This window comes from Trachinotus anak, unplaced genomic scaffold, assembly GCF_046630095.1.
Source record: "Trachinotus anak isolate AG129_WGS33_773 ecotype Australia unplaced genomic scaffold, CSIRO_AGI_Tana_v1 ptg000007l, whole genome shotgun sequence".
NCBI classification, from domain to species: domain Eukaryota; kingdom Metazoa; phylum Chordata; class Actinopteri; order Carangiformes; family Carangidae; genus Trachinotus; species Trachinotus anak.
In genome coordinates this window covers 20729331-20742708 of record NW_027273858.1, presented here as the reverse complement: position 1 = coordinate 20742708, position 13378 = coordinate 20729331, and the positions used below count along the sequence as shown (strand labels likewise).

General features: G+C 42.1%; 1 protein-coding gene across 10 annotated transcripts in view; it reads left to right on the top strand.

The window, feature by feature from the left end:
- The window catches only part of cpeb3 (cytoplasmic polyadenylation element binding protein 3), a 40704-nt gene that overhangs the window by 6836 nt on the left and 20490 nt on the right, over nucleotides 1-13378 (top strand). For 5 of the 10 annotated variants that reach the window (XM_071481323.1, XM_071481324.1, XM_071481325.1 and 2 more), the window contains 2 exons: nucleotides 4579-4732; nucleotides 13138-13194. In XM_071481323.1, coding sequence (XP_071337424.1) covers nucleotides 4579-4732; nucleotides 13138-13194 — 211 coding nt within the window. Of the gene's footprint in view, nucleotides 1-4578; nucleotides 4733-9081; nucleotides 9118-13137; nucleotides 13195-13378 lie in introns of those variants that run through there. The other 5 variants (XM_071481326.1, XM_071481321.1, XM_071481320.1 and 2 more) reach the window with 3 other exon arrangements.

Below are 13378 nucleotides of genomic sequence, written 5' to 3'. Positions count from 1 at the left end.
ACATGTCAACTGGCCTGTTTACTGAAGTGAAACTCAAAGGCAAATCGCTGAGCTGAGCAGCGGGCGGGGTACACACGCCGGCCCCGCAGTGTCATGAGGACAGCTGGTGACAGGTGTAGTTGTTGTCATTCTGTGGATCTCCCTCAGTATCGTTCAGATGCCGCAGAAGAGACGCGGGGTGAATGTTGAGTCCCGTGTGCTCGGATATGTGCTCGTACTCGCCTGCCGCTGCTTAAAGGCCGAGGAATGTGCGGAATGCAACTTAACATGTCAGTGTGAGGCTTAAGACGCAAACTCACATGAGCTCCTCAGGAGATACCTTAATTTAAGGTGGTGGTAGTGGTGATTGTTGTGTAGTCTTCTATTATCTTATCTTAATCGCTTAATCGTATCAGATCAAGAGGTTTGGAGTGAGTAGGCAAACAGGTTGAGTCACACAGTCAAATGCTGCCTGATGGTCATGCAAAACGGAGGAGCTTGGACGGGTTTGAGGGTGTGACCAGTGTGCTTTACATTAGGAACTTTTGTGGTTCAGCTTGTTTCTTGTGCTGTAAATGTCCTATAGGTTAGGATTGAAAAGCACAGCCAACTGCTGGAGGTGCCAGGGAACACAGGGCATGTTAGTTCATGCTCACTGGGAATATTCACACATTAATTAAGTATTTGCTCAGTCAATTAACAGAAATCTATCAGAATAGCCAACAATTTTGGTAATTGATAAATTTTTAAACGTGAAGGTTTGCTGTTGTTTTTATTGCAAATTTAATATTTTTGGGTTTTAAAGCAGTTTTAAGACGTTAAATTTCCTTACATTTTCTAGACCAAACATTTAATTGATTAGCAAAAAAATAATTGTCAGATCAACAGATAATGAATATATTTATTTCTAGCTGGAACAGGTTCTTGAATTTTTCAAGGGCACAACTTATGTTAATAATACATACATCTCAAGGTTGCATATCTAGGGTGAAATTTTGTGGATTTAAACAATTTTTTTTAGAGTCAGTAGTGTAATATGTAATCTGTCAAAAAAATCCATAATGTTTTTACCGACCCTCTCTGTGCCCGTCATTCATTCAGTGAGAGCGTGATGTCTGCGTGTTCCAGGACTGGGCTCACATATGTAATCAACCCTCACTGTCGCAACTTGAGCCGTCGCCGCCATTACCACTGTGGGGGTAGGATACATTTTGTGTCCAGCAGAGATAAAAATAATTCAGCAGAGGCAGGAATATATAGACTGGGAGGGGGGGGGTAACAAATAAACTATATTTATTACATATTCCATTATCTCTCACCGAGCAAGAGAAAGCTGGTGAATGGGAGGGAGAGAGACGGCATGGGTAACTGCTAAGCTAAAGGAACTAGCAGATCTGAACAACGTGCAGCACATTAGCGCAGCAATAGAAAAACTGCTAAGAAATAAAGTGTTTCTGTCAAATGAAACACGAGATGGCTTTTAATTTGAAACAGTACAGGGAGTCTTAAGTTTGTAATAATGCATAATGCAGTAACTCTAAAAGGGCAAACGGGAGCGGCTCAAAAGAAGGCATCACACTAAAATACCAGTGCGACCAATTATACATATCAAACGGAGGGAATTAGAAATAAAGGCCTGTTACCTTCTGCAGTTGAACTAAATTAATGCCCCAGTCACTATTTAAGGAAATACAGTAGTTGAAAACTGTTGTGGACCTGCTGAATGATGACGTAATAGAAACGGTTTGTGCCAGATCATTTTGAAAGTGCAACAGCCAATGGGAAAAGTCCAACACTTGGCCGACCAATGGTGTAGCATCATCACTCACTCAACTCATTCACTCAGTCACGTACATTCGCAGCTGTAGCGCTGGCCCGTGACTGGACCAGCCAAAAACAATTCACTGTTCCTCCCACTTTTTATCTTTATAAAGGAAAAATTAAACAATGAATGATAAATTGACCAACTGTTTGTGAACCTGGCAAGCCTCAGTCTTACTGAACAGACTTACTTCATTAAAAACAGGTACTCAGCCATATCTTAAATGTCTGTTTCTTATCATGATCTCCCTCATAAACGTGCTCTTATATCTTGTTTATGGGTCATGTGGAAAGATGAGCTCCAGTGTAGTCAGGAAAGGTCAACTTGAGCATGCACTCCCCACTCTGGAAACACACATAATGTGTTCAGTGAAGTCTGTTTGGGACTTTTGTATATACTACCTCTTTAGGTCATTTGACTACAGTGAGCTCTTCGACCCCCACCCGTCATCCACATGTGTCAGAGAGGACGGTAGGGGGAGGAAACTGAAAGCTCAGCATTTTAAGTGTTTACCGTTTGTACCAAGTGGGCAGATTTTTATCTACGTGGCGCTGTCGGGTCCAGAGTGGGGGGAATAACACTTTTGAATGCTCAGCCGAATGGGCAACAATAGCTGTGGTGTGCAAACAATGTGGCCCCGGCTCGGGCCGCGGACACAGGACACAGCTGCCAAGGCTGCAGCCTCCAGCTCCGGCTCGGCGATCTCAGCCTTTACTTTTGGCACACATGTCATTCCAATAAATTCATTCACACACAGTGGGCGCCTTAACATTTCATCAGCAGTGGGCGCGTCAACCTTGAGTTGTTTGATGTGGTATTGACCGTCCAGTCCTGGACTGGAGAGGACAGATCTGCTTCACAGGATCAGGAAATTAGTTTGGAGAGGTTTTGTAAATCACCAGGGTAAAATACCCACCAAGTGACAGTGTTACTGCCGCAGCACAAACAGGTTTAGTGCCCCATCACAGCCACAGTACGCAACTTTCAAAACCAGCTGCATCAGGTGGAACTGCGCTCCTGTCAGATGGACTTGACAAACAGGATTCAAACTCAGGTGCTTTCATTACTTCTTTACATAATCTTCAGCTTTTTTTTTAAAGAAATATCTTATAATATAAATCTAAATGTTTGTCAATTTTAGGCAAATGTAAGTTGTTGTATGGCTGATTTTATTTAGACATTTTATTTTTGAGGCTTCTTTTTTAAATGAACAATGATTTTGTGAAAAAAAAACATGTTTATATTTATATTATTGATATACTTTATTGTAAGGTATTGGAAGAAGCATCATTTTGAGATCTGTACCTTAACTTAAGTATTGTATTGATATATTCATAATTTTATAATACCCTGGCTGCCACTATAACTGAGATATTAACCTGTGAAATGTTAGGAACATAATGAAACATGAGCTCCACAACTTAGCTTTCTACACTGTGCAGCTGACTGGAGCTAGGATGACACAAAGGGAACCGTTCCACGCACCCACAAACAAATACACAAGTACGCACGCATAGTGACGTCACCATTTAGCGTGTCAAAGTGTCAAAAGCCAACAGTATATGAACACACACACACCACAAGGCAAACATGAATAACCCCACCTGTAAAGCTCCTAAGGTCATTGTCTTCAGATTGCTTGTATTGTCCAATGATCAGTCCAAAACCCAGACATTCAGTTTGCTATTGCGTCGCTAGAAAACCAGTAAATACTCATGTTTTAGAAGCTGAACCACAGGAATTTAACAACCTTAGTCTAAAAATACTGAAATGTTTAAATGATTATCAAAACACAGATTATTTTTTTGTTGATTGACTAATCTAATAATTGAGTGAGTGTTCCAGCTCAGTTGTGTGGTACTGACGTGTCAAATTGAATGATACTCAGCGGGTCACAAGAAAAGTGAGGAGAACTTCATCGATTACAAAAAAAGGCCAAAGAGGAATTGTTTTGATCGTGGGTTTAAATTGCCCCTCTGTTACCTCTCTGCCTATAGAGTTGACGGTTAAGAAATTTTCTACCAGATGATATAAATGAAGACAGATGAGGCTCCTGCGGGCAGAATCCTGTCTGTTCTTTCACTGTCACTTCTTGACATAAAAATCCTTCAGGAGCCTCCGACCAAGATTCATATCTCCTTTTCAATATCAACTCTAATCACCATCATCCCCAGGGCTGACACACACCATGTATCATCATCTTTTTGGTTTATTTTAACCTGTAACATCCAATCTCACATTTCTAATTTAGATTAGTGTAGATTAGCTAAGAATGCATCGCAGCCTGTCTCGCTGTCGGTATATGCAAGTTGTTGCCAGTGATCTGAGCAACGTAACCAAGGCTGAAGGTGCAAGTTCAAGTCTGGAAGTTTTAAAGCATCAGGGTGTCCTTCATGTAGGAGTTTCATAGCTGCTCTTACTGTTGTTGATTCAGAAACTACACATAATATCGGCCTGCATTTATTTCAGTTCATTTTTAGTTCTAGTATTAAACATTAATGTAGAACAATATTTTATGTTATGCGCACTATTTACACTACTCTGAAAGCTGTTATATTCGTGAATGTTTTTTTAAAATGTACAGTATATACCCCCCACCCCTAAACAAACCTTTAACGTGAAAAATAATGGAAGAAACCTCAGGAAGAGCAACTGAGGAGGGATCACTTTTCCAGGAAAGAAATGCAGTAGCTGTTGTGTGTACTGAGTCCTGATTGTCCATATATTTCCTTCCCTGACTCTGATCCTAACCCTCTTCCTGTTTTGCTGTGTTGCAGGACCGGAATCGGCCCTTTGATGCTTTTAGCTTGCACTCTTTGGAGAATTCCTTAATGGATATGATAAGGACTGACCATGACAAAGGTAAACCACACCCTGCCGGTGGCCCACCAATGACTATCGCTGATATTATATGGAGGAATCATTTTGCAGGTTAGGAATATTCATACGTCCACGCTTACAGTACTTGGGTTGGTTTTTTTTTTGGTTTTTTTGGGGTTTTTTTTTTTTTTGCTTCATGGGTATATATCATCTCTGGGTACATTTGTTTTACTTTTGCTCTATTTGCCAATCTGTCGACCAATCCAGTATGGATCACCCTGTTCTGTTTGAAATTGAAATGAATTATTTACATTATGAGCCTTACCTGCAAAATCTCACATTATTTCTGTTTGTGTGTGTACGTGTGTGTGTGCGTGTGTGTGGTGGAGCAGAAGTGCAGCAATGTGCACTTGTGGTCTTAATGCATGTTCTTTTGCCCTTTCTTTTTTCTGCTGATTGGAACCAATGGATCGAGTGAACAATGTCACATGACTTGTGCTTTTAACTGTGAAGTGATTGAGTGTATCTGTGGTTTATATTGTTACTGTTATTAAGTGGCATGATTACCACAAAGCACAATTCGGATATCATCCTTTGGAGGTTTATGTGTGTGATTGTGGGCTCAGACAGGTCACGACAGAGACATCGCCTGAAGATGAAATCAGTTTTTCTAAACAGCCTTGATGAACAGAAACAGTTTTCCTTAATGGTGAAAGGCAGATTCAGACCAAAATGAATTAGCTAATTTATCTCCTGGGAAATATAGGGAATTTATCAAATCATGAACACAATGTTAAGAAATCTCTCACTCTCCTTTTAAGTTCATCCAATGTATGTCAGGCCTTCTAAGCCAATATTTTTGTAGCAGGGGTCACGTGTGTATTGTAAAAACTCCTGTCTCCCGGATGGGGCCCGGTGAGGTTGAGTGTAGGGTTTTGGAGCTCTCCCATCCTCCCATCTTAACAATGGAAAGATTGGTGGGAGGGGTATATAATGAGCAGAGCGTGTCGCTTTCTCATGCTTAGAGTCTGTTTTCCCAATCTTGTGCTGACAGAGCATTGTTACTGCAAAGTGGTTATCCTGGCCCAGCCTAACTTAACTGGAAAGGTGTTGTAATGTCCTGCAGCACTTCCCTTGTGATTGTTTATCAAAACACAGCAGAGACAGTGGAGATACAAGGAAAGACTAGGAGGGTGCTGTGTGAATATGGATATGCAGTCCTGCTTCTCTTTGCATGTTTACCCCTCTCGTCATCAGGTTTACATCATGTGGCTGCAGTAAAAAACTGTGCCAACCACAGAGCAGCATGACGCTGCAAGCATATCTACTCGCTGTCTGAGGAAGGTCCTATGCTTTGACCAGGTCAACTGTCTGCTGAAAAGTCAGCAAAGAGCAAAGAGCTGATTTAGATCACAACTTTTTTGCTCAAACATGTGAGCATTGAACTGTATTTTTGATGGGTAAAGCTTTGGGTCAAGGCTGGTTCAGGTTTGGTCATTTATTAAGATATTTGTGTATTTCTTCTTCTGACTGTCATATGTGGAAATATACAGTAGCAATTGGGTTGGGTCAGGTTGTAATTACGCAAGGTTAGATCAACTGACTGGATTAACATTTATTATGACTTGTTTCAATCATCCTGGCATCATGTTAGGTGATGAAGGGGGATGTTTCGGCCCTACCTGGCTCTGATTCATCAGTTGTTTATTTACCTGGCTGAAACAGCTGTCAATGAGCACAACCACAGACCTGCCTGAATTGTGAAACAAATCAGATGTGGGTGGAGATTCGGAGGCCTGAGACCAGACTACGTTCAGGTGGATGGTTTCAGCCCCATACAGCCTAATACTGCAGCAAAGATGACTGACCATCTAGTGCTGCTATTGTGAGGATGTTAGTGGGTTTTCAGAGAAAATGTCATAGACTCACCAGGGCTGTGGTTCTCAAGGCCAAGATGAACTTGATCCCATTGTTAAGATCATCTTAGCCTAAAGATGGTTTTGGGAAAAGGGGCACAGGTATGAACAGGAATATGTTATTTACTGAGGGTCAGCATACACATGGTCAACCCAATGCCCAATGAACCTCATCAAATATTCTCACAAGCGCAAAAAATATCAGTAGTTTCAGTAATTCACAACTGAAACTACTCCTCTTTTGACCAGAAACTGACCTGGACAGGTATTTTTTTTCTTTTTCTTTTTTTTATCAAAGTTTTTTCTGAAGCCAACTACTGTTGCTATAAGTCTGGCATCCCACTTTGAAGATACTGCTGAGAACCACCAGTCAAAACTAATTATCCCAGTAGACCCACTTTTGCATCCTCAACTGGAATGGGTCCCGCCCACGGCAATCCCATCACAGACATTTCTCGCATGCTTCTCATTGTGACCAGCATAGTTGTTTTTCCTTGAGTGTTTTATGAGTCCCTGTATGTGTGTGTATGTTGTGTGTGTTTTAAAGGCAAAGTGCCCTTACTGTAATGCGAATGAGAATTAGTGGGTTTTCTAAAAGGAGTGTGAGGTGACCTCACCCACACCCCCTTCTCTCTCTGTCAAGACAGGGAGGAGGGCGACCACTTTTTTTTCTTAACACTTGTTTGGAGAAGAGCCTGCTTTAAAGTGCGTGTGTGTGTGTGTGTGTTGTCTGAGACAGAGACACTCTATTCTTGCGATTCCTCTCAAACTTTTTAAAAGCTCTTTACTCCTGGGTGACGGGAACGTGGCCGCAGGGACGTCTGAACAGTCTCCATTTCTTCACTGCTTCACACACTCTGCTCTGCGTGGAGTTGCTGAACTGGGTCAGCTGAGCTCACGTGTGGAGAGCTAGGCACCCCCATACTAACACACACGTAAGAGATTCTCCCTTTGGCCTGGAAAAACACCACCAGTTTGACAACAGCCACCACCGCTGCTGCCAACAGCACTGTCACACACACACATACACACACAGGATACACACATTCAAAGTTTCTGATACACAAATCAACTGTGACGTTTTATGCAAACCACTCTCACCTCACACACTGTTTCGGGCTGTCAAGATAACTCAGCAGACATGATACTGTGTCTGCAGTATGCAGACACACACACGCTCCTGATGCTATCACTAACCACTTGAGATACTCATAAGTGTTAATAAGTCCCCTAAGTCCTCGTGGAAGCTGCATTTGGACCCTCCCCCCACCCACAATGTCTCTCTGAACACACACACTCACATTGCCTTAGCTGGTCAGACTCACACGATCTTTCTCATGTGTCAGTTACACTTTGCATTGTCTCATTGTGTGTGAGAGCAGCTTTTAGAGGACTGCACTTCATTAACTTTAATGTGATTTTAAATCCACTTTTAGTGAAGCTGCAACTTGTGATTATCTTCTTTAGCTTTTGTCAGTGGCTTATTTGCTGTCTTTCTGAGAGTCAGATGAGAAAATGGAGACCACTCTTTTGACTGTACAGTCAATACGAAGCAACTGACAGTAAGCTTAGCTTAGCATAAAGACCAGAAGCTTAGCCTAGCAAAGAGGCTAGCCTAGCATGGAAGCTTAGCCTAGCATAAAGACTGGAACCAGGCGAAACAGCTAGTTTGGCCAGGTCCAAAAGTTAAAAAAAATCAATCTACCAGCTTTTCTAAGGCTCACACATTGACACATTACATGCTGTTTGTTTAATCCATACAAAAAATGAAATGTAAAAATGACATCTTTTACAGGAGCACTGGACTATTTCTTGACCAGGCGCTAATGTCTCCCGGCTGCACCTTAAAATATTTGGTATACGGACATGAGAGTGGTATCAATCCTCTTATCTAACTCTAACAAGAAACTAAATAAGATTATTTCCCAAAATGGCAAACTATTCTCAATTGTCAAGTCTATAAAGTATCGCAAAATGCAGACATTGAATATAACGTCTGAACAACTGTTAAAAAACCCAAAGTGAATCAGTTTAGATTCACTTGCAAAGCATACATCCAAAAAATGTTCAGGAATGTATTGGAGAAATTGCTTAAAATATTTCATCAGTTCATTAAAACTGTGGACGACTATTTGAATAATTACATTTCTTATTATCTCAGCACGATGCTTCCACCTGGCATTTCTTCTGAAAAATGCTAACTTTAGACAGGCAGATTTCCATTGATTTTACAGTCTGGGTTGTGTTTTGTTGTCACCCGTTATGTGTTGGTCAACAGTCTGTATGAAGTACAATACTAAAGATAGCAGGATCTAGCTATAACTGGAGTCTGTAGTTGAGGGAGCGCAAACAACTGGTGCTGTTTGACTTTTGTGTGTTTGTTGACAAGAGCATTGGTCAGTGGATAAGAGTTGACACACAAGTGTTTTTTTATCAGGAGGAAAACAAGAATTGCATGCGCAGTACAGGTCAAACGAGTAACAGTGAGATTAGGTAAGGTGCTTCAATGATACGAAAGGTTGGGTATATAACTTTTCTTGAAACTTTTCCCAGGCTTTGCACTTTTTGTCTCTACTGAAGGTAAAGTTGTGGTTTAAAGTTCTACAGAAAGTTTTGGTTAAGTGTATAAGTTCAAGGATAAAGTTTTTATTTAAAGATTCAGACCATGAAAAATACTACTTTCCTCCATCTTAACCTGGTCTTATAAAGATCACGTTTGTTTAGGAACTCTGTGTGAACTTTTGTCTTTGTTTAGGGTCAGAGAGGGTCACGCCAGCTTAATTTGAGGTTAAAGGTCAATATATGGTTGGGTTGAAGTTTGGCTGACAAGCTGGACTTGACCCTTTAACTTTTCAACCCATGTAGTTAACAACACTTGAGATGATCTCAACCGCAGAGGGATGCCCCCTGTACTTTAAACAGCCAGTAATGACTGTATAGAGATAAGATGATGTGTTTGTTGGCCGTGTTAAAGGTTAAATTGCACCTTGCTTCCAATAAACTACACTGTCAGAGTGCTATGTTTTGTTATGGTGGAAAATTCATGACTCCTGCAAGCATGACTGAGCTAATCCAGTCCAGGCAACAAAACAAGTCTGGGCTTGTTTTGTCTGTTAAAATCACGGTTTGTTCAGATCTCACAAACCATGAAAGCGTTACTATCACTGCCAAGTTGTGCATCAGGCTTAACTAGATTCTGGAAATCCTCTTATTGTGATATGAAAGGCATTTAATAGTTTTATGATTATCACTTTTATGAAACATAAAATGACAGTGGGAGGTTGTCATATTTCGGGATTTACTTCTAGAAACTTGTCTTAAAGCTTTGTGTTTTATACTATACACAGTAATATATAAGTTCATGTGTTACAGCTTGATAGCTAAAGGAACCTTGGCCCTGTTGTAATCGTCTTGTCAAGGGTTGTTGGGTTCAGCTCTGTCAGGTATAATGTGGAGGAAGTTGGACGCTCTGACAAACAGAGACACACAAAACACCTCTCTCACCAGGTTTCCTCACAGAAGCATCCATCCCTCTCAATCTTTCCAGTCATCTGTTGAATGTGTGCACAACACATGTACCTCTGTGGGTATTGTCATGATTTTACCCCTTTCTACTGTGTTGGTAATTGAAGGTTTCTTTGGCAAGAGTGCAGCTTAGCTTTGGGGCACCCTGCTGCTGTGCTTTTTTTCATCGTGGCTAACATTTCCACACTTTATTGTCAGTACACCCACTCTCCTCTCATAACTTTTGCTGGAGCTTTCTCCCAGAGATGTTATTGGGGGTTTAAATATGTGCTATAATGTGGACCAGAGGGAGCAAAACGTGACCAAAGCAGTTGAGACGAGCCCCAGGTGGGATGCAGTCGGAGGTATTCAGCCACGTGGAGTCTAGGGAAATTTTAACCACTTTGGAACTTGAAGCACAGCACTCGTGCAGCCTTCAGTAGTTTCTGATAGTGAGTTCTCTTAGACCAAAGGTCCAAAACCTATTTCTTTCACAGATTCCTCAAAAACTGTGCACCCTAGAGAGGACTACATAGTGCGTCCAACACAATGACCATGATAGTGATGATAGGTCAGTGCCAGTGACTCAGCAGTAACTTCATCAGGTGCTCAGATTTTTGGCTGCACACCCTCACCTCCCTGCTGATAATAAACTGTGTTCTCACAGTTTCAAAAACTGGAGATGGTTCTTGAGGCAGTTTAGCCTCAAGACAAAAAAGCTAATCAAAGAACAGCATTGTTATTAAAGTCTTTACTCTTGTTGATAGCAGTTGATAAAATATGTAAACATCTGTAGACCTCCTAAAGTTATACAGCTGATATTCATTTTAGCCTAATTTTTCCTGGTTTCTTGCAAACCTCAGCTCATGCTCCACCACAATGATTACTTTGGTGCCCCCCATTGGAGAACTAGATCCCACAGGCTATGTCCAGCTAACCTATCCCATACTCTTTATCCCACTTCTACCAAAGCAGTCACAGCGAGGTCACTGTCTAGTCTGCAGATTGACAGGCAAGTGAAAGGGAGGTGCTGTTGGATCCATGCCTAAGGAAGCGGATGGTGTGTCTCCCTAGTGGCTGCGCTGCTGTGCAGCCATCATGGGAAGGTTGAGAATAGCTCAGGCTCTTGGTGAGGAAATGTCACCAGAACAGCAGCGGCAGCAGCAGCAACTCAGGGGCCCCTCAGGCCCTGCCACTCAACTCCTGGGGGAAGCAGATGGCACATGCCCAGAGCTATTTTAAGGCTTCAGGAGGGCAACTGTCCCCCTCTATCACCCAAAATGACTAATGTAGACGAAAAGGCAAGCCCAGAGCACAGTGCCCTGCTATCAGCAAAGTCATGGCTTTGATTGTGACTGTGTTCAATGGATTGTTCTAGTCAGTTCTAGTTTATAGTTCGAGTCCTCTTCTTCTTTTACTCAACCAAATGCAGAGGGACTAGGTCAAAGTGCATATTCTGCTATAGAGCTGTCAGGGGTGTCTTTTTCTCAAGGACACTTCAGCCAGTGAGACATTTGGCCTTAAACCCCCTAATTTTGTTGGCGGACTAACAAATAGACCACCCACATGTTTACCAATACATGATTCTGTGCATCTATCCCTTGGATTTGTTGAACTTGGAGGAAAGCCTGGCCAGACTATCAGATGTAAGGCTGGTGAGATAGAGAAAGCAGACTGGAGAGCTTTCTGGAGAGTTATAAATCCCTCAGTATCAGGACATAACACAGGAGTCTCCTCCTTTAGGGTGCCTCCAGTCTTTGCCAACAAAATTTTCTCATGATAATAAGTTGTGAAGAGAATGTGACACTAGGCTTCATATCCATATGTCACACAATCCACATGTTCATACAAATGTGTGTGTGAATGTCTGGGCTTGTCGCACTCCATTTGCCCCCAAGCCCTATTGTTGTCTAGATTGTGATTGGCCAAGAGGAGTGTGGAAATCCACATCTGTGGAGCTGCAGGGTGGCCGCCCCCTTGTACTCCCCCTACACTGCCTCTCTGGTTTTTAACCAGGCCTAACTGCTGCTTCCACTCTTGTTTACGAGCCAGGAAGAGGCCCCTGTGGTGTCCCCACTATCTGTCTTCTGTGGGCAAGTTTTGAAACTTTTGACATGTCATCGTTGTTTGCGCCACAGCAGCTTTCAACATGCAGCCGTCTGTCTCTCAAAGTCCACATTGCATATGGGGAAACCTATACTAGCAGTAAAGCAGAATATCCATTGCAGTTGTCCCCCTTTACCTTTACTCCCACCAGCACCCCAGTGTTGTTCTCTGTTAGCAGAGAAGTGATGCTCTGCAAAGTGGAGGGGCAGGCTCACAAAGGCTGCGTCTGCTTGAATCTAAAGGGTATTTGCCAAATATCGATGTGTGAAATCTATCCAAGTGAAAATGTTGCTTCACCTGACTCTAAGTCGGCTGCTTGCCTGCTGCGTGTTGAGTAAAAAGCTAGTGTAGGTGGATTTTGACAGAGGGCTAATATTAAGTGGTGAAGGATAAAGGGTGTGCCTCTGATGTTGCCACTGCAAATGATTATGACAGTGAGACGGCAATGGTTAAAGGAGATTTCTGCTACAGCTTAAGTGTCTTTTTCTTGTTGTGTATGATGGAGACGGAGATAACCAGGATGACTTCCAGTTAGATGTCCGACACCACCCCTCTCCCCAGGAAAGCACTGACAGATGGGCCCTTGTTACATGCGCACAATGTCACCACAGCAGAATGCACACTCTGTTGAATTCCTAGCCTTATAGCTGCCTTTCTTTGTGTGTGTGTGTGTGTGTGTGTGTGTGTGTGTGTGTGTGTGCGTGTGTGCGTGTGTGTGTGTGTGTGCATGAGATATGTGGCAACAAAGGAATGTGTGTGTCGCCACCTCAGTTTTCACATTTGTAATCTGTAGCCATGTTTTCTGCCATTGTGTCACGTTGGGTGAATTGGTTGTTTATTCATGTCATGTTAAACATTTCATCACGGCTGGCGTTTGGCGACAGTAGAATGGAAGATTAAATGAATGTCTGTCAACAGGCTGGATTTTATCAGTGATGTCCATGTTTTCCCTCTTTTGTAAAATCTTTTCATTTTTTCTTTCTTTCACAGGACGTATGGGCCTCAATTTTCATCATCCTGGAGCAGACCACATTATGCCATTGAATAGTAAGTCACATTTCACTGGAGAACCCATCATATCCTTGGAATTGTTTCAGTTTCACTGATGTGTTTCTGCTGTTTTTTGTCCTCTGTGCTTTGAAAGAATGAGTAGTATTGTGTGACAGGTTCCCATGAAAAACATGAAAACATAAAAACAAATGCCCCCTAACCGCACAGGCCCACGTCAATA